At 46.2% G+C, this 21547-nt stretch overlaps 1 protein-coding gene across 1 annotated transcript; it reads left to right on the top strand.

The window, feature by feature from the left end:
* Window positions 1-3174: 3174 nt before the first annotated feature.
* Window positions 3175-21301, top strand: Ddx21 (DExD-box helicase 21). Its single transcript, XM_036168369.1, has 15 exons — window positions 3175-3344; window positions 5763-6194; window positions 7515-7590; window positions 8217-8395; window positions 9909-10026; window positions 11077-11262; window positions 12383-12528; window positions 13244-13393; window positions 14002-14163; window positions 15195-15314; window positions 16289-16362; window positions 18071-18230; window positions 18887-19021; window positions 20132-20176; window positions 20607-21301. The coding sequence occupies exons 1-15, from the start codon at window positions 3258-3260 to the stop codon at window positions 20883-20885; spliced, it is 2349 nt and encodes a 782-aa protein (XP_036024262.1). The 5' UTR covers window positions 3175-3257; the 3' UTR covers window positions 20886-21301.
* The last annotated feature ends 246 nt before the right edge of the window (window positions 21302-21547 follow it).

Here is a 21547-nt window from a genome sequence, read left to right as displayed (position 1 = left end):
AAGCTGAGATTAGGAAAGAAACAAGAGGTAGGTATTCCTCGTGCATGAGGGGAAGGAGATCTCATTGACAGGAGCACCGAGAAGAGGGCAGAAAGCTCAGGAATAGCAGGCTTTCATAGGAAACTAGTCTGAGCCAGTCACTAGATTTGAGAAGGAACCAGGACCACTGGAGTAGTGAGAGCAGTGAGATAGTGGACTTGGTGGCACATGCTTGTGACTCCAGCTTATGTAGGTCACAGTTTAAGAGGCTGGATGGGGAGTTTGAGGCCGACCGGGGTTACATCGAAAGACTCAAATCCCATACGTACCAAACCTGAAGAACTCTAGAAATGTGGCCACAGGTCGGGGAGAATAAACTGAAGCTGTACATAGAACACAAGCTAGGGCTAGGATTTTTGTACATGAGGATGGTAGTAGGAGGGGGATCTGATACATGTTGGAATAATATGAATTGTGCAGAAAGGAGAAAGTTAGAACAGAAACAGCAAGATCCCATTAAAAATCCAAATGAGTGAGATCACGCACAGAACTAGAAATTGTAGCTCCAGGTCTGTGGGGGCAATGCCTTTGAGTATTTTGTCAGGAATAAGACATGGGGAGTCTAGGTGCTGAGGTGAGGTTAGATATGCAGTGGTTACAATTAGAAGATGAAGTGATGATTTCCCTGGGCACCACAGCATCCCACAGTGTGAGAATGCAGATGGAAACAGGCGCCTGAGCACAGCTAGGTTCTACTCTTCTGAGAAGTGGAGGACTGGCAAAGCCAATTGGGAACGTGATTAATGTCTGCGGCACCTAGACTGACTGCAGTGTAATGGGGCAGGGAACTGAAAGTCTGAGATCTGAAGAGTAGGGGAGGGGCTCAGTGGTTAAGAGCACATACTGTTCTTGCAGAAGACCCAAGTTCAATCCCAGCACTCACATCTGCCTGTAATTCCAGCTTCAGGTGATCTGATGCCCCTCTGACCTTCTGCACACACACAAATAATTTAAAAAGAATATGGAAAACTCAAAGCAATGCCACTAAGATTAGGAACAAGACAAAGCTGTCCACTCTCCATATTTATTCAATATAGTACTTGAAGTTCTAGCTAGGGCAATAAGACAACAAAAGGAGATCAAGGGGATACAAATTGGAAAGGAAGAAGTCAAACTTTCCCTATTTGCAGATAATATGATAGTATACATAAATGACCCCAAATGACTCCTTCAGTAAAGTGACAGCATACAGGATCAACTCACAAAAAAGAAAAGAAAAATCAGTAGCCCTCCTATACACAAATAATAAAAGGGCTGAGAAAGAAGTCAGAAACATCACCCTGTACAATAGCCACAAATAATATAAAATACCTTGGGATAACACTTAACTAAACAAACAAAGGACCTGTTTGATAAGAACTTTAAATCTGTAAAGAAATAAATTGAAGATATTGGAAAATGGAAGGATCTCCCATGCCCATGGATAGGTAGGATTAACATAGTAAAAATGGCAATCTTACCAAAAGCAATCTACAGATTCAATGCATCCCCATCAAAATCCCAATACAATTCTTCAAAGACCTGGAAAGAAAAATACTCAACTTCATATGGAAAAACCAAAGACCCAGGATAGCCAAAAGAATCCTGTAAAATAAAGCCACCTCTGGAGGCATCACCATCCCTGACCTCAAGCTCTACTATAGAGCTATAGTAATAAAAACAGCTTGTTACTGGTATAAAAACCGACATACAGACCAATGGAATCGAATTGAAGACCCCAACATTAATCCACGCACATATGAACACCTAATTTTTGACAAAGAAACCAAAACCATACAATGGAAAAAAGAATCTTCAACAAATGGTGTTGTCATAACTGGATGTCAATATGTAAAAGATTACAAATAGATCCATATCTGTCCCCATGCACAAAACTCAAGTCCAAATGGATCAAAGACCTCAACATAAATCTAGTTACACTAAACTTAATAGAAGAGAAAGACCTGTGAGATGGTTTAGCTGGTAAAAGTGACTGCTAGCTACCTCATGAAAAATTGAGTTTGATATCTGGAACCCACATAAAGGTGGAAGAGAATCCACTTTCCACTCTCAGTTTTCAAACTACTATGATAAACTCTTGCAATTATTTGAATCACTAGTTCTTCAGAAGCAGCTTAAAAACTATCACTGGTGTGGTGGTATGAGTTTTTAATGTCAGCATAGGTAGATGTAGTTCTCTGAGTTCAAGGCCAGTCAGGGATGAACTGAGAGCCTGACTCAAAAACTAACATGGTCACGGACCACTCAACTGGCCACTTTCCCTTACCCTATGGAAGTAGTGAATTGTCCAACGTAGGCACTACTGGGAACCCATTCCTAGCCTGAAAGCCCTGTTAAAGGCCTTCAAACGACCATTAACATTCCTCCATCTCTTCCTACAGTCTAATCCGTGAGGACAGGCAAGACTGGGGCATCGACTGTGAATCCTAACCGCTTCTCACATTTAGCAAGAAGGACGCTCAGGAAGTTTGTTTAATGCATACATGAATAAAGGAGCATACTTTTCTGAAATTTTTTGGGAGGTGGGGGATGTGATGGGGAAAGAGCTGTTGAGGCGGGATCTCACCCTAAGTCTAGCTGGTCTTGAAGTATGTGCACCAGGCTGGACACAGGTTTAGAGATCTGCCTGCCTCTTGCTCCTGAGCGGCGTGCACCCCTACACCCTGCCAATTAGGGGTCTTTAAAACTGTTCATACGGTGCGACGTGTATATGGGTGTCCTGGGCGCCACGGCGCGCGCGTGTGAAAAAGAACAACTGCAGTCGGTTCTGGATTCCAGGGATCGCAAATTCAGGCCACCAGAACTGAGCTGTCTCGCTGGTCCCTGAATTCTGGTGCTCACCAAGGCACCTGCATCAGTTTTCCACACGGGATGAAGGGTAAGACTTGTTAGCGGAAAAAATGTTGCCTGCCGGTAATCCCAGACTTGGTAAATGGAGGCAGCAGAGTTAGGCTCAAGGTCGTTATCCAGTTATAGCTGGCTAGACGTGGCCGGTGGGAATCCGGCCATAGTTACACGAGAATACCAAGAGATCCTCCACGCCGCATTCACCGATCCAATATCCACGGCCGTGCCTTCCGGGTGTTCGCTGCTTCCGCCGGATGCGCCCGTTCCGGAAGTGACGAGCTAGGGCGGGCTGAGAGCCGGTGTGCTTTCCTCTCTCTCTCCTTTGCACGCGGTGCAGGAAGCCGGTAGGCCTGAGCAGCTCGTGCTGAATAATGCCGGGAAAACTCCGCAGTGAGTCCAGGTTGGGATCAGACGCGGCCGAGGACAGCATGGAGACGTTGCCGAAGACAAGCGAGAAGGTGAGACTTGGGGCCCCGGGCCGGGCGGGAGCGCGTGGCCGTCTGCTCCGCGGGCCGCCCTGACACGCTGAGCCGGCTGGCGCGTCCCGGGCCACGCGTTCCTGGCCAGGCTCGGGAGTGCGGAAGGGGATTGCAGATCGCGTCACAGTGTGGACTGGAGTCGCAGTCACCGAGGCCTGACACTAGGGCACATGAGCAGCTTCTGCAGTGACACACATGGTTCCCCCTTCTTAAAAAAAAAAATGAGAAAACGAGGTAATGCAGGTCTTTCCAGTATTTGTCGCTCAGATCTGCGTGGAATTGGAGTTGGGCTAAGTGAACACCCTCTTACAGAGGGGATCTGTATGAGCACTGTTAAATCACCCTCGCTCCTATTCCTTGGATGAGAAGATTTAACGTGACTGTCTCTAATGATCAAAGTAGGAGGGAACGAAAGCTGTCCCAGAACTCCTGTGCTGTACGACTTAGTTGACGATTTTGCTGTCTCGGGTAGCTTTTAAGTAGGAGACTTTTAAAGAAACAGTAATATATTTGGATAAGGTGGAAACCGCAGGTAGCTCAGCGTCCTGGGTTTGCACCCGCGTGTTCGACCGTGGGATGCTGAAGTCAAGAGGAAGGGACCTGACTACTGGTTTATATTCCAAACTCGACTACCTGGCTGTTTTTCACATATGTAACAGACAGGTGTTTAAACGGTGGAGAGATTATCCATAATCCATTATTTTTAAGATGGTATTTGTGGTATCAAGGACCAAACCTTGAACTGTTCACGTGTTGGCAGGTGCTGAACCATTGAACTGTATGTAGCTCTAGCTTTAGCCCAGCGGTTTTCAACATATGGGTCGCGACCCCACTGGGGTGGCGAATCAGATACCCTGCATATCAGATACAATTCATAACAGTGACAAAATCACAGTAATGAAGTAGCGATGGAAGTAATTTTATGGTTGGCGGTCAGCACAGCATGAGGAACTGTATTAAAAGGATGGTGCGCAGCATTAGGAAGGTTTGAGAACCACTGCCTTAGCCCGTGATTTGAGAGAGGGCAGGCCTGCAGTTCAGGGAGTCAGAATTTAGTTCCACACTTCTTCATTGTCTGGAGCTCTACTAGAGTCTAGTAGGGGGCTCCTAATTGGTACAAGTTTCAATGATTCGTGTACATTTAAATAAAGTCCGTGTTTTTGTTTGTTTGTTTGTTTGTTTACATATGAGAACGATAGGTTGGATTTTTTTCATAGTATTTTGGTTTCATATAGTGTCTTTATGTGAATTCATTTCATCCTTCGAAGTATAAGTTTCATGGGTGTTTTCACTGTACAGGAATTTAGCAGAGAGAGAAAAGAAACCCACTTTTAAGATCTGTCTGAGGCTATAAGGAAGCTTTATCTCTCTTACAGTTACAGTTACTTTGGACAGTGCCTGGTCACTGTTACTGTGTGTACCTGTGTGTGTGGGAGCTAGAGGTCAAGCCTGGGTGGGCGTCTATCACTTGCCACTTTACTGTTGGGGACAAAGTTTCTCTATGAATCTGGACCCCTCTGATTCACCGAGGCTGACTAGCTCCCCACTGCAGCCCCACCAGCTGGGGTGACAGACACATGCCCCTACACTCATCTTTTTACAAGGGCGTTCGAGTTCCCAGTTCGAGTCCTCAGGCTTACACTCTAAGCATTTTGTCCCCTGAACCATTTCTCCAGCTCTTGGTCACCTTTTTTAGTAGGTAGTTTAGAGACAGCCTTGGGGATCCCTTAAAATCTCTTGGGAGCATTCAGTTTTGTAATGATTGGCCAGTATGAGCTGAAGAGTTACTGTGAGTTCTTTTATTCCCCATGCTGATATGACTATTTTATATATGTATCTCCATTGAACTAAGAAATGGTATTAAAATGGATACTGTGGGTTTTTAAACTTTTTTTTTTTATTATTATTACAATAACATTAAGCCAGGCCTAGTGGCTGCTCACCTTTAATCCCAGCAGCGACAGGCAGATCTCTGTGAGTTCAAGGCCAGCCTGGTTTACAGATTGAGTTCCAGGACAGCCAGTTCTATATAGTGAGACCCTGTCTCTAAAGATTATGATATAATTACATAATTGTCCCCTCCTTCCCTTCCCTCCTTCTGACCCCTTCCATGTAATCCTATTTTGCTTGCTTTGAAATTCATGGTCTCCTTTTGAATTGTTTACACTCCTTTGAATTGTTTGTGCACATACACATTCCGAAATGCAGCCTGCTCGGGCCACATGTTACCCTGTATGTGTATAATTTTGGATCAGGTTTTTTTAAACTTATACAATGTTGAAATGCCTAAGGCTGTGTTCTTCATTAACTATAAGTAGTCTTGAAACAATCCAGAATTGATGGATTTTATACAAGTACAGTCTGTTTGTTCAGTGCTGTGTCTTTATTAATTTTTAGAAAACTAGAAAAGAGAAGCCAAAATCTAAGACCAAAGAAGCAACAGAGGGAACAGAAGAAACCGTTTCCTCCAAAGGTAAAACAGTTAAAAAGAAAGGGCCTTCTGAAGATGATGTGGATCCCCCGAAGTCCAAGAAGGCCAAAAAGCAAGAGGAGGCACCTCAAGATGAGACTGCTTCTAAAAGCAAAACCCCCAAGAAGAAAAAGGAGCCCCTTGAGAAGAAATCGGCCTCTGCTAAGACCAAGGAAGTAAACATCGAGGAGCCTTCTGAAGAAGATGCAGATGTTCCTAAGCCCAAGAAGATGAAGAAAGGGAAGGAGGCAAATGGAGATGTTGGAGAGAAAAGCCCCAAGCTCAAGAATGGATTCTCTCATTCTGAGCCGAACTCCAGTGAAGCCACTGGGGAAGAGAGTAGCAGTGAGGCAGAGAAGGTGAGGCTGCACGCCCCTTTTGTTTGTTTTTATTACATGTGTTTAGGGGGTGTGTGTGTGCGCGCGCGCACAGCACTTACAGGAGCTCATTCTCCCTCCACCGGCTGGGTCCTGGGGATTGAACTTGACTTGACAGGCTTGAGTAAGCACCTTACCCACTACTGTATCACCAGCAAAGTTGTACTAAAATAGGCAGACTGTTCCATTGCTTCAGGAGGACAGGCAATCGTTACACACAGTTGTAAACATTTTACAATTGTTGGGTGGTGGAGGTTGAACCTAGGACCTTGAGCATACATGTTATTTTAATAGTAGAAGGACATTTGATATGTTAGCATCTCATTGGGGCACATAACAAGCTGTAGGGTGGCACTTTGCATCAGAGAGTTAATTCCCTCCTTCCCTGACACAGGGTTTCTCTGCATAGGCCTAGCTGTCCTGGAACTCACTCTGTAGACCAAGCTGGTCTCGAACTTAAAGAAATCCTCTTTCCTTTGCTTCATGAGTGCTGGGGATTAAAGGCGTGTGCCACCGCCACCTAGCTTATTTTTTTGTTTTGAAATGATGAGGTCTCATTGTGTATTCCTGAATAGCCTAGAATTCCTCTCAGATGCTAGGGATAAAAGCACACACCTGGCCTCCATCTTTAGTAGGCATCAAGGCAGGTTGAGACAGGGTCTTGCTGTATTTATTCCCAGCCTGGCCTTGAATTCTGTATAGCACATAGAAAACAAGTATGTGTTTGAAAGTGAGGGGAAACTTTGAGGAATTCTTTCTTTCTTCACCCCAGGGCCTGAGGACTGAACTCAGTTGTCATGCCAGGCTTGGACAGCAAGGGCTTTTTCCCACTGAGCCATCTCACGAGCCCCCTTGAATGGTTTAAACTGATGTATTTAGAAAAGCTTTTTCGTTTTAAAAAAAAAAAAACAAAAAAAAAACACATTGTTTTTGTGCCAGGTGGTGGTGCACGCCTGTAATCCCAGCGCTCGGGAGGCAGAGGCAGGTGGATCTCTGAGTTCGAGGCCAGCCTGGTCTACAGATCTAGTCCAGGACAGGCTCCAAAGCTACAGAGAAACCCTGTCTCGAAAAACCAAAAAAAAAAAAAAAAAACCATTGTTTTTGTGGAGGGCTGGAACAAGTTCCATGGTATGTGTGTGGAGTTGGCACAGCTTGTGGTGTGGGTTCTGCTGATCAAAGTCCCTGTATCTGGCTTTGGCAGCCTCTGCCCCAGAGCTGTCTGAGAACCGTCTCTTGAGCAAAGGCTTCTTGCATTCACTTGCATGTGAGCTACTGATTTCTGTGGTCTTTTTTCTCTGGCAGGAAATACCTGTGGAACAGAAAGAAGGAGCTTTCTCCAATTTTCCCATATCTGAGGAGACTGTCAAGCTTCTCAAAGGTGAGATTCCCTGGTGTCAGACTGGTGAATGGGGACCAGTTCTTACTGTGGGCAGCTCTGCTACAGTGAAGTAGACTTGTGTGTTACAAATAGGACTGTACTGTTTTTGATTCAGTTATTAAAATTTAGTCAACCTCCAGTAATTGGGTGACTGACACTTTGTGTGACCTCTGTCCTCTTCCACCCGAGGTTAATGTCACCAGGGTGTCCTGGGCCCTTTGGTCTGCTCCTGACAAGTTGGCGGTGCTTCACTGGCACAGCATGGTGTAGAGTGGAGAGCCTCAGGCCTTTAGGTTGAGATAGCTGGTGGGGGAGATTTGACATAAGTGACTTAATCACATTATTAAAATTATAATTAAGAGATTATTAATACTTGTTAGTACGGTGGGTTCTAAACTACTCGGACTGTATTTGAACCAGACTCTAGATGCTGGTGAAAAGGTAGAATCCCTGATTCTTTCTGCAGGACCAGAGTATGGATGTGTTTCAGTTGGAGTTGGTATTTTAACAGAATCTCAAGGTTCCATCCCTAACACTGAAAATAAAACAAAAATAAATAAATAAATAAATAAAAGCAATAGCAAGTAACATGATTGTTTTTTGTTTTTGTTTTTGTTTTTGTTTAGCTCGTGGGGTGAACTTCCTGTTTCCTATACAAGCCAAGACATTCCACCATGTGTTCAGTGGGAAAGACTTGATTGCCCAGGCACGGACAGGAACTGGGAAGACATTCTCCTTTGCCATCCCTTTGATTGAGAAGCTTCAGGGTGGGCTACAGGACAGGAAAAGAGGCCGTGCCCCTCAGGTAAATATCGTAAGCTCATCCCAGGCCCCGGGTCATCTCCCAGAAGCACACGGGCCTGGTTTGCATATGCTATTCTTAGTATTGGGTTCCTCCAAGGTCCTTGGGCTCACTGAATTTATCGGAACGTAGGCTGGAGTGATTTTTTTTGGGATTGTTGGCCACCAACTCTGTATGTTCCATACTGTAATCTGTCCTGTGGTTGTGATAATCCACACTTATTAATGTTCATATTCCCTCTAAAATGTTGGATGTGCTTTTGGCTTACAGACTTGACCGTGGCTGTTTGTTTGAGACACAGTCTCTGTGTAGACTTGGCTGGTCTCTAGCTCACGGAGATCCACCTGCCTCTGCTTCTTCATAGCTGGGGTTATAAAAGCATATAGTACCACAGCTGGTTCTGGGTCATTGTTTTGGCTATTATCCAGAATGAATTGAGTGGGTGTGTAAGAACCCATCCACAAGTGTTGGGCCCTGCTGGTGATAGTTTCAATCTAGGTTGGCCTCCATCTGGCCATTACCAAGAAGGCAGTTTTTGTGGTTTTATTTAAATGCAAATAAAACACATATGCAAGCTATCTACTCCTCCTCTTCGCTGCATAGCCTGGCGTTGGGGTTGGTGACTCTGATGGCCAGTGCACTGCTCCTTCTATGGTGGCTGTTGGGGTTCTGGGAGGAAACATTGTGAGCAGTCTCAGCACAGAAAGATTTGTTGCACATCAGCAGTACTTCCAGCCCCTTGACATTGTGGACCAGAAACTTCCGGAAGCCGCTAGCAGCATGTGCTTGGTTTTCTTGTTGCTCCTGAAACCAATGTTAGGTATTAGGATCTGGCCCTTGAATCTTTTCTGCATCCTATTGTCGGTACCTCTGGGTTTCCGCCAGTTTCACTTAATTTTGACATATCGGTCTGGGTCTGGGTTCATCTAGCCTTTAGACTTTATTTGTTTACTCTTCAGTATCTGCCTCGAAGGTTGTTGAGAATTAAATCAGACTAATGAGTAGAAAGTACTTTATAGTGCATAAGACCCCGGGAAAGCTGGAATATCAGCTAGTGTTGGTGTAGCTCCTCTGGGTTATTTTCCTGAAACTATTCTCTGGAGCAGCATCCATTTGGACACCTATGTCTAATCGGCTTGATCACAGGCTCTTAGAATATTGCCTGGGGACTGTCCATGTAGTATGTGATATTTATGATAAATGTTTTGAGTATATATGTCAAGATGAATAGGATGGGGAGCTGGAGAGATGGCTCAGCAGTTAAAGGCACTGGCTGCTCTTCCAGAGGACCCAAGTTCAGTTCTCAGCAACTACATGGTGGCTCACAACCAGTTCCAGGGGAACAAATGCCCTCTTCTGGCCTCCTTGGACACTATGCACGTGGTGCACAGAAAATAAAAATAAATGTTTTTTAAAAAGATGACTAGGATGAGTTGATGGTGGTAAATTCTGGGGTGGCTGAGAAACAATGACTGCACACACAGTACTTTGGAATTCTGTGTTTTTTCTCTTTCAGGTACTAGTTCTTGCACCTACAAGAGAACTAGCAAATCAAGTGAGCAAAGACTTCAGTGACATCACAAAGAAGCTGTCAGTGGCTTGTTTTTATGGTGGAACTCCCTACGGTGGTCAGAGTGAGTCAATTCGAAAGCCAGGGAGTGGGGTGTGCAGCCATTGTTCTTCTGGAGGCCCTTCAGCTTGAAGTCTGTCTTTATCTTATTTTTGGGGTTTCTGTCTTTTGTAAAGATGGCCAAGAGCAAGATCCTGGGTGATTCAAGGTGAATCTTAGGGTGCTGAGTACTTAACCCAAAGACTTTGACAGGGCAGAACCCAGTGTGTCTGCTTTGCCTCTTTTGCGTCTTTTTCCTGCTGCCAGCGGCCTTCCTCCCCCAGGCCTCAGCTAAGGTTGCAGTCCCTTCTTCCTAACCTGCTGCTTTCTAGTCAGGACCTTGATCTCTTTGGAAGGAGGGTCAAGCATCGGCACACAATGAGGGTGGTGTCCATCCTCATTGGCTTTGGAAGACCTGGGCTTGATTGAGTCTTGAATAATCCCATAGTCATTAAGTGTCCAAGTCGCTTAGTTTTTCTGTCTTTGAGGTTGTGTTAGATACTGTAAGGAGCCCCGTGCAGTCCCTGGGCTTCCTTCCTGTCGCCTCCATGTTGCACCACGGTCCCGGTGTCTCTACACCTCATTAGAGTGTGTGCCCCCCTGAGCTGTCTCAGCCTCTTACCCCCAGTTACCCTACAGAAGGTTCCTAGTTCAGAGCCTCACATGGGAGTGACACTTGGGAGATTAAGGCAGGAAAGAGTTCAAGAGCATTCAGAACTACTTGTTAATACCCTGTCTCAGCACATACACCCCTCCCCAAAGTTTCTGTTTCTCTAAGTCTGTCACTTGTGGTCTGTGAAATCTTTACATTTTCTGCCAGCCAAACAGGAAGTCATTTCCTGTGCTGCTATTTCTTAGTGGATCATTTTCCTATTAGTTAGTACACTGGCCCTCACTTCTCACGTATTCCTACTGAAGTGGAGGTACCTTCACTATGTTAACGTTATTACATGCAGCATGTTACTTTATGGCTGTCTAGTAAGAGTTAGAGGGAAGATATGTTTAAATGGATACTCCATGCCATTAAAAGGAATTTTAAAACAAAGCAACTCTTTTTTGCTGCAATTTTTTATAGTCGAACGAATGCGGACTGGGATTGATATCTTGGTTGGGACCCCAGGTCGTATTAAAGACCACCTGCAGAATGGAAAGCTAGACCTCACCAAACTTAAGCATGTTGTCCTGGATGAAGTTGATCAGATGTTGGATATGGGTTTTGCTGACCAAGTGGAAGAAATTTTATGTGTGGCATACAAGAAAGGTAAGCCCCAGATTTGAGGAACTGATGGAAGGGACCTTAGGAAGAGTCGTGGTGAGATTGTCTTCCAGGAGATAAATAAGGGCACTTACTCAAGAAAGCGGAGAATTTTTATTTTTTTTTATTTAATTTTGTTTTTCGAGACAGGGTTTCTCTGTGTGGCCTTGACTGTTCTAGAACTTGTTCTGTAGCCCAGGCTGGCCTCAAACTCAGAGATCTCCCTGCCTCTGCCTCCCGAGTGCTGGGGTTAAAGGCGTGCACCACCACCACCCAACTAAGACTTGAAATTTTTACAGCTGGATTTGTTCTATAATTGGTGAGGGCTTGGGGGAATAAATGAAAATTTTCCTTTTCTGCCAGTTTGCTACACTGCTCCAAGAGCTTCAGTACATTCCTGGTGTGTATGTACTGATTATCAAGCAACTGTTAGATAGTCAAACCTTTTCGGGTCACTCTTCCATCCGCCACTTTTCACCTTTCCTCATATAGAGGGCTCAGTTTACAGTGGCCTTAAGCAGCTGGGGTTCTGGGGTGTCTGTAGCACAGATCTCTGGATGCAGAGCTACTGATCCAGTTGTAAAGTACACTAAACTGGGTCGACTAGCTGTGCCCTTTGAGGCTTCTGAGAACAATACCATAGTGCTCCTAAGTCCAGATGACATTGGCTTTGTCTTTTGAGGGTCTGCGGACTGAGCTGAAGGCTTTGCCACTGGATCACCTTGGCCTGAATCTGAATTCTTTAAATACTGAGCTGCTGTGGTTTTGTCACAGGCTGTTTAATTAGAGATCAATGCTAGTTAGTACCTAGACTTCCAGGATTGTTTGTCCAGTTGATGGGCCTCCTTCATGGGACAGATTTCCTGTGTGAGTGAGAGAGGGCAAAGGCTAGAAGACAAAATGGATTTCACATACTTTGATCATTTAGGGATCCTTTACAGTGATAAATGACTCCAGTTTTTGTGTATGGGGAGTCTTCGGCATCTTTATTTTTGTGTCATTGATGCATGGCTGGCCGCCAGTGATTGGTGGTAATGGTGGTGTGCCCTGGAGGTGCCAGGTGAGGTGGAGTACTGTGTATGCAGGCTTGTTTGGATTATTCACGCTGACTTCTTTTTCCCCCAAGATTCCGAAGACAACCCCCAAACATTGCTTTTCTCTGCAACCTGCCCTCACTGGGTGTTTAATGTTGCTAAGAAATACATGAAATCTACATATGAACAGGTGGACCTGATTGGTAAAAAGACTCAGAAAGCAGCCATAACTGTGGAGGTAAATGATTCATTTAGTTGCCGGAATTAGTATTAAATTGTCAGTCATTTTGTTTCCTGTCTGTTAGTTTTAAGACTAGCAAATACAAGCTCTTTTTCCAAATAAATACTAAGTCCTTATGAAGAGCCAAGTAAAATACATCTTTCTCTTCTGTGTATAGTATATGATGTGCTTTCTGGACTTTCACCATCTAGTAACCTGATTTCAGAGAAGTCACTTGAAACCTTGTGTTTGAACTAGATAAGCAAAGTGGTTACATTTAGAATTTAGCCGCCAGAGGGCAGCAGAGCAATCTGATGCATTATGTTGACTGTTTCATCTTAGGCTCCGGTACCTAGATGAATTCATTTCACCCAAGGGCAGGCCTGTACAGACTGTACTGAAGTGGATGAGGGCCATAACGCAGTGCACAGGCCTTTCTTGTCATTATTTGGTTTCCTGCAGGAGCCTGGGAAATAGCGTTTCCTGATTACTTTAGAATGTGAAGAAGCCAGATGCTCTTTGGAGAAAGGCGAGAGGCCTGGGGACAGACCACATTGCTCTTTACTTTGGTGTCTTTAGCTTCCTTCTTTACCCCTAAGCAGTGGTGGCAGGAGACAGCTCTGTGAGGCCTGCATTTACTTCCTATACACGACATTAGACTTGGGAGTTGAAGAGGAAGCTCTGAGGTCCCCGGCAGGCGTCAGTCACTAAGTGTTGTTTCTTCTCTTCAAAGCACCTGGCCATCAAGTGTCACTGGAGTGAAAGGGCAGCGGTTATTGGGGACGTGATCCGAGTGTACAGTGGTCACCAAGGGCGCACCATCATCTTCTGTGAAACCAAGAGGGAAGCCCAGGAACTGTCCCAGAATACATGCATAAAGCAGGTTGGTCCTTCTGCCCTGAAAGGCTGCCTCATCACTGTGTCTCCACCCCGGCCTGTCTGCCCTCACCGGCTGGTTCCAGGTTGTGCTAGGTCAGGGAAGCTTCACTGCTGGTCATGGGTTATGTAACCTACCAGTCTTGCCTCCCAGGTGCTGGCTGGGGGTCACAGGTAAAGCTACACTTGCAGTTAGAGCCACTCTTGGGTGGTGCTCTTGACCTTAGAGTAGGGTTAGGAACAGTTGATGTCAGGGTGAAGGCTGCAGACAATTTGAAGATTTTCCCACATAAGAAGCAGAAGTCAGGCGGGCGATGGTGGCACATGCCTTTAATCCCAGCACTCGGGAGGCAGAGGCAGGCGGATCTCTGTGAGTTCGAGGCCAGCCTGGTCTACCGAGTGAGATCCAGGAAAGGCTCCAAAGCTACACAGAGAAACCCTGTCTCGGAAAAAAAAAAAAAAAAGAAGCAGAAGTCAGAAGGCATCTGTTTTGCTTTGTGATACTTCCAGGAGTATCCCCAGACTGAGCCCCGGCCTGAGCCCTGGCTGGGCCTCTTGGGGGCGGCGTGTTGGGTGTTGGGTTTGTATTCTTAGGCCTGTTGATTTTGTTGGCAGGATGCCCAGTCATTACATGGCGACATTCCTCAGAAGCAAAGGGAGATCACCCTGAAAGGTTTCCGAAATGGCAGTTTTGGAGTTTTGGTGGCCACCAATGTTGCTGCACGTGGGTTAGACATCCCTGAGGTTGACTTGGTTGTTCAAAGCTGTCCACCAAAGGTAAGTTGGGTTTTTTTGTTTTTTTGTTGTTGTTTGTTTTTAAACACTAAAACATTATTGCTTTTGTTTCTTTGGGGATACTAAGTTACTTCATTGACTTTTGTGGTTCCCAGTGGATTGCTAGTCATGGTGACAGACACCTTTCATTCCAGCACTCTGTGTTTGAGAGTTCCAGGTCAACCAATTGCTGCCTTACCTGGCTTTTCATTTACTTTTTGTAGTTTTTTATTATGTACTTTGGATCTTGAAGGCTTGCAGAAACATATGATAACCCGTTGGTAACTTGTTTTTATATCGTGGCTGGCTGTGGCATGACTTAGGTGTGTTTAGATGTCTGCCCATCCCTCTGTTTCCTGTTTCTATTTCCCACCTTCTACCCTCATACTCACACTCCACTTTCATAGGAGTGGGTTCCAGCAGCCTCCCCGCTCCTCTCAGGGAAAGCCTTTTCTCGTGGGGCCCTTCTGATTTTCTGAATTCTGCACTCAGTTTGGGTGGGTAGGTAGGTAGGTAGATTGATTGATTGATTAGAAGTTAGGCTCTGCATATGAATGAGGAAAAGAACAGTGTTTGTCTTCTGTGTCGGTTCTTTCCATTTTTCTCCAAATTTCATCATTGCATTCTTTGTAATGTAGTAAAATTCATCGTGCCTGTGCACACTTTCCTTATCCATTCGTTTGTTGTCTTCTGTATAATGTAGTAAAATTCATCGTGCCTGTGCACACTTTCCTTATCCATTTGTTTGTTGGATATCTAGGCTGGTCCTATGTCTTTATTGTGAATAGAAACAGTCTAACTTGTTAGCAAATTTTTAAGAAGACTTCAATGTACAGAGTTAAATGAGATGTGTTATTAAAATACATTTCAATACTTATACTGCAGCTGGTTGAGGCTTGGAAATACATATACCCCTAGAACATTGGCACCCAGGATAGGGAGCATTGTTGGAGAGGTTTGCAAACTCAGTTTCATTCACTGACCTGCACACGCTGCTTAATCCCTTGTCTCACTCCTGCGCTTCGTCTCCACAGGATGTGGAGTCCTACATCCATCGTTCGGGGCGCACGGGCCGAGCTGGAAGGACCGGGGTTTGCATCTGCTTCTATCAGCACAAGGAAGAGTACCAGCTGGCTCAAGTGGAGCAGAAGGCGGTAAGGACGTCGCTCACTTGCACTCAACACATGCTAAGTTCTGAGGCAAGGGCAGTCCTCCGGACCACAGCAGCAAGCCTCTTAGATACAGGCTTGCTTTGGGATTCCATGGTAGAAGGCTGTGCAATAACTTGCATTCGAAGATGATGATCCATTTCTTATATTTGAAAGACAACTCGTGGACAGTAGTATGAACGTACCAGAAATACTTGAGGAGGGTTAGAGTGTGGAGAAGGGGAGGGAGGGAGGAGCATCGGAAGGGTAGAGGGAACTGGGGGCAGTGTAGTACCTACAACACTTGAGGAGCTGAGGCAGGAGGGTCACTGTGAGTTTGAGAACCCTGTCTTTAAAGGATAAGGAGAGGCTAGATTCCTCCTCCTCCAGGAAGACCTTGGCTGCTCCCTTGTGTTGAGTGGGCTTCATTAGTGCCTGCCACACAGAACAGAGCATCTGTGGGTCTGAGATGAGCGAGAGGCCATTGCCTGCAGTGCTGAGGAGGTGCTGATGAGAGGTGGTGTTATGGCCATCCCCCTGCAGGATCAGTTCTGCCCCCAAACCATAGCCTCTGTCTGAAGATGAGAAAAAGCATCAGACAGTGTCACATTGGGGGGTCAGCCTATAAATAACACCTTAGAACTACTAGGGTCTTGGAAAACAGACAGGTAGGCACATAGTAAAGTGGTTTATTTGGTAGATTTAAGGAATGAGTTATTTGATCTGAAGAGATGGCAAGGATAGTGGCGCACGCCTTTAATCCCAGCACTCGGGAGGCAGAGGCAGGAGGAGCGCTGAGTTCGAGGCCAGCCTGGGCTACAAAGTGAGTACCAAGACAGCCAGGGCTATACAGAGGAACCTTGTCTCGGGGGGAAAAAAAAAAAAAAAAACTATTTAAAATTTTAAAAAAGGAAATAAGTTTCTTGTCTCAGTAGAAACAGTAACCATTGTACATGAAATTGTGGTTTGTTTTCTTGTAGGGAATTAAATTTAAACGGATAGGTGTTCCTTCTGCAACAGAAATAATAAAAGCCTCCAGCAAAGATGCCATCAGGTACGTTCTTTTCATCACCAAGGTCTGTTTCCATGCTGCTTCTTGGACCTTCAAAGTTTCTTTTTTGTATTCCTTATGAAGAGTTAATACAACCACCTGCTTTTCACTAAACAGCCAGCTTGATAGATAGATAAACATCCATGTTTCTAGTCATCCCTGCCCTGTCTCTTAGGGGAAGCCATTATCAGTAGTTGGATTTGTTTTGTACTTTTTTTTTTTTTTTTGAGCTGAGGATCGAACCCAGGGCCTTGCGCTTGCTAGGCAAGAGCTCTACCACTGAGCTAAATCCCCAACCCTGTACTGTACATTTTAAGAATGTTTCCTGTGTGGTGGCTGACAGGATCATAGACGGCATCCCAAATCTTCACTCACTTATTCCCTGTGTGGTAGAACGAAAAGCGATGGAATGCAAGGATTGATCAGCCGTTTCTCATGGAGGCTTTATTCGTAGTGTGTGATTGTGTAGAATTATCCTTTTCAGTTGATCAGGATTCCTTGTTGTGGCCTCTGCATTACCATCTGGAGGTGAGCAGGGTTAACATCGTGTGAGCCGAAGTCTGTTTGCACCTACTTCTGAGAGGTGACTTACATCCCCTGCTAATGCATACTGAGCTCAGAGTGCAGCACAGTCACTGCTGTAGGTGTGTGACATGCTGGTCACAGCAGGCAGAAAAGGGAAAGGCCCCAGAAGTCAGCAGTTCCCACTAAGTGGGAATGGTGAGCTCAGGGAATGACTGGTATAAAGTGACTGTGGAAATGGAAAGGGGCCTAAAAGCAGCTTCCTGAGCCCTTTGTAAGGACTCGAGGCTTCAGCTTAAGGGAGCACTGCACCTGACCAGATCTTGCCTGAAGAGCAGTGGCCAGGAGAGAAGGTGAAGTCTACCTGGAGCCATATGTGATAGGCTATCCAGGGAAGGGTGTCAGAGTGGTGCTGTGGTGGGCACCCTTGCAACTGACCCGGGCTGTCACTGCAGCGCACAGTTTGGACGGGTAATGAGGAGACCGGGAGGCCATGAGCAGTGCATTTAAGTGCCCCAAGATGGGGCCCCGTGGGGCACTAACTAATTCAGGAAATACAGGTTGAAGAAGAGGCAGGATCTAGTATGTGAGAGATGTCCAACTCGCTCTGCATAACATACAGATATCCTGCTTTGTTATTGCCAAGACAATGGCTATCCTCCAGCAAATAACATCTCAAAAACTCTGTTCTAAACCCGATAGAGAACATTGGTTAAAATTTCAGAATATAAGTGGCTATAGTTTTGTTCAGTTCTAAAAGTAACACCTAAGTTCACTATATATACTGTTGCTGTATGGGGGCTGGGCATGGTGATGCAGAAGGCTGAGTGTGAGGCCGTCCTGCTCTTAAGAGCAGGTTGCAGGCACATGCAGTAAGACCCTGTCCCAAAGAGCACAATAAAGGCAACAAGTGTGCTGTGGAACCTCATTATCTTCCATACTGAGAGGGTCTGCTGTCACTGTAGTCGATGACCTTGAACTTGAGGCCCTCCTGTCTCCACCTAAGTGCCTAAGGCACCCCCTCCTGGTGTATGTGTGTATGCGGTGCTAGGTATTAGACAGGTCCTGCCTTCCAGCCAGGTGAGCTACACCCCAGCTGTGCTGGTGTCCATTTTAAAGCTCGTTTATTTTCCTTACTGTAGTGTCCTTGTCTGCAGTATTCTCTAACAAGCTCACTCTCAAACCCCAGGCTTTTGGACTCGGTGCCCCCTACCGCCATTGGCCACTTCAAGCAGTCGGCTGAGAAGCTGATTGAGGAGAAGGGAGCTGTAGAGGCCCTGGCAGCCGCGCTGGCCCACATTTCAGGGGCCACATCGGTCGACCAGCGCTCCTTGATCAACTCCCAAGCGGTAAAGTTTTGGGTCCTTTATAAAATGGTATAAACAAAACTGAAAATTCCTTTGGCCTTCCTAATTGTCTTCACCGTCTCTAGGAGGTAGGAAGGCCTGGTTGGGTTTAGCCATTTTCCTACTTAAACAAACTCAGAGGCAGCAGAATAGAAGCCCGTTCCCGGGGTGGATGGCCAGGGAGACTTAGCAAGGCAGTGGCCTGCCTCCGAGCCCGACAACCCCAGGGCCCCCAGAGTGAAGGAGAGCAGATTTCTGCTCCTGCTCTCTCTCTGCCTCTGCACGTAAGCTCACAGAGAGACAAACGATGAATTCAGATGAACTAGAACTGAAGGAAAACCCACTGACTTGACTGTTGCCATGGTGAATTCCTTTGATACAGTGAATTTCCTGTTTTTATTGAAATAATTGTTGACCCATGTGGCATGAGTACACAGATTCCCTGTGCTTCAGCCAGTCCCGCCCTGAAGACACTTTAGAAAACTCATAACTGGGTACCAGTCTTCCTAAGATTGCCCCAGTGTACTTGTGCCCATTCTCTGTGGCTGGGTGGTATGTCGTCAGGGAGCTTCCCAAGGAATGCTTCCCTCCTCAGAGCAAGTGTTTAGGATACCGATTGGTTGTCAAGACTTAACTTCTATGCCTCTTTCTCCCCTAAGGGCTTTGTAACCATGATCCTTCGGTGCTCAATTGAAATGCCCAACATTAGTTACGCTTGGAAAGAACTTAAGGAGCAGCTGGGCGAGGGCATCGATGCCAAAGTGAGGGGGATGGTCTTCCTCAAAGGAAAACTGGTGAGTGCCGGGGCCTTGACGGCCTCATCTCCGTTTGGTGGTTAGCATGGTAACCAGGATGTGTCCTTTCCCATGATGCTGTCTCCAACCCAAACTGTTGTGCCGTTATCACTGTACCTTTATGGGAACTTGAGAATAAGAAGGGCCGAGAAGGATTATTGGGAAATAGTTTTGACTATGGGATCCCTCAATGGTCACATCCATGGGTGCACATGGAAACCCAGAGCCCCGGGGTTAGGTGAGGATGCTTATAAGGTAGGAAATGAACAGTCAGAGATGCCATGAGCCTAAGCGGAGAGTAAACTTGTTCTGCTTACCAGCTCCACATGGCCACCTGTCCCACCCGTCACTGGGGAGACCAAGCAGCCTCTGCCTTATTCCCCATGGGGCTGACCTTGGTTGCTCACCGTGCCTTCCCTCCACGGTGCTCTTTAGGCTTAGCTTGACTCACAGTGCAGCGTCTCAGGCTCAGGACAAATTAGAGGAGTCCTGTACGACAGAGTTCTTAGGGTGTAATGTTCATCCCAGTAACTTCTGCCTCCCTCTGATTGCTTACAATGAAGGCTTCAATCCTTGTGACCTACTCAAGGGCAGAACCTCTCTAGGTACCTGAATGTCCCCATGTTCCTGGAGTTGCCCATGCATGGAGAAAGAAGTTCATGGATGTCAGGGTCCTTCAGCACCCGCCTATGCTATGGCTGGGTAATTTTCTTGGGGGAGTTTGGCTCAAACTGTGCCATTACAGGAGTATGGTACTGTACTGTTGGTGGCTTCCCCAACTGATAAGGAAAGAGTTTGTTATCAAAGATCTTACAGTGTAAACCGTATACCTTGTCTCATGTCCTCACAGAAAACTGAATTATGGAAAACTAGAAATCAGCAATATCATTTTCTGTCCTCCTGAATATGGGTTAGCACAGTGTCATAGCCAAGAATGCCCACTCAGGCAGTTGCATGTCCTGGTCCATCTGGGAGCATCTCTCCACCTGTGCTGCTGTCTTCAGGAGCATGTTAGCCATGCTCTATCTAGAGTTTTATCCAGCGTCAGCACCTGCAGAGTCTTTGTATTTGGCAGTTATTTGGATTAACTCTTCCTGCTTTGATTTCTAGGGAGTTTGTTTTGATGTCCGCACTGAAGCAGTCACAGAAATACAGGTATTTTCTTTTCGTTTTTAGTGTTTGTAGACCCAAATCATACAGTATTCATTCTGAAGGCAGAGTGACAGTGTGGGCCAGAGAACAGTCTCACTGTTTGGTTGTGACCTTGCTGCTCCCCTCTGGAGTCCACTGCTCTGGGCCGCATGCTTTCCCACACACTTGCTGTTGCGGCTTTTCTTAGCGTTGCTGTGACGAGTGTGTGCCTCAGACAGCTGCAGTGCTGGTGTTGAGACTGAACCATAGAGTGAGGGCCGCCCTCCAGAAGACCTGTCCCCGCCCCCGCCCCGCGTCTTTGGGGCCCCATACTTGGCACTAGCAGCTTTTTAAGCACCCGCTTACCAACTTGTTCCTTGGTGACATGGCAACAAGTTTTCCTTGTGGCTTTACCGAATTGAACTAAGGCACGGAACAAACCTTCTGCCCACAGGAGAAGTGGCATGACTCGAGACGCTGGCAGCTCACCGTGGCCACGGAGCAGCCGGAGCTGGAGGGACCCCTGGAGGGATACCGAGGTGGCAGGGGTCAGCGCGATGGCAGCCGCGGTGCATTCAGAGGACAGCGGGGTGGAAGCAGGAACTTCAGGGGACAGGGACAGCGAGGAGGAAATAGAAACTTCAGAGGACAGCGGCCTGGAGGTGGTAACAAAAGCAACAGATCCCCGAACAAAGGGCAGAAGCGGAGTTTTAGTAAAGCGTTTGGTCAGTGAGTGGAGGCTGGAAGGACTGTTCACCCTGGACTCCAGTGCCCCCACTGTCAGCACCTCCTTCCTTTTTGATTGTTTGCTTAGTCCCCATTCCTTGCAGAGAGATGGGCTTCTGAACTGTTTGATCTAACATCACCAACTCTTTTCATCTTGAAAAGATAGGAATTCAGTTTATCATTTTCTAAGATAGTGGCTAATTTTACATCCTTCCATGTCGACCTTGCAAGTCCATCTTTGTGTGTGTGCGTGCACTGGGGTCTGAACCCAGACCCTCACACATGCTGAGCATGCACGTGCCCTACGACTAAACTCCATCTCTAGTCCCTAAAAGTGTCTCTTACTCATGTCCTCCAAAGAAAGCCCCTAAGGGGGCTGGAAAAATGGCTCAGTGGTTAAGAGCACTAATAGCTCTTCCAGAGGACCCGGGTTCAATTCCCAGCACCACGTGGCTGCTCACAACTGTCAGTGACTCCAGTTCCAGGGGACCCTACACTCGTGGCAAAACACCAATGCACATAAAATAAAATATAAATTAGAAAAAAAAGAAAATCCCTAAGGGATGCCTCAGTCTCTGGAGGACCACATGAGTCAGGGATTTTTTCTTGCCTCTGATACTTGGCCTCCTGACAAACAGTTGCTAGAGTCTGTGTGTCTGCTGAGGTTTG

This window comes from Onychomys torridus, chromosome 18 (assembly GCF_903995425.1).
Source record: "Onychomys torridus chromosome 18, mOncTor1.1, whole genome shotgun sequence".
In the NCBI taxonomy this organism is placed as follows: Eukaryota; Metazoa; Chordata; class Mammalia; order Rodentia; family Cricetidae; genus Onychomys; species Onychomys torridus.
The sequence above is the reverse complement of the archived record's forward strand: the minus strand, read 5'-3'. Positions and strand labels throughout refer to the sequence as shown.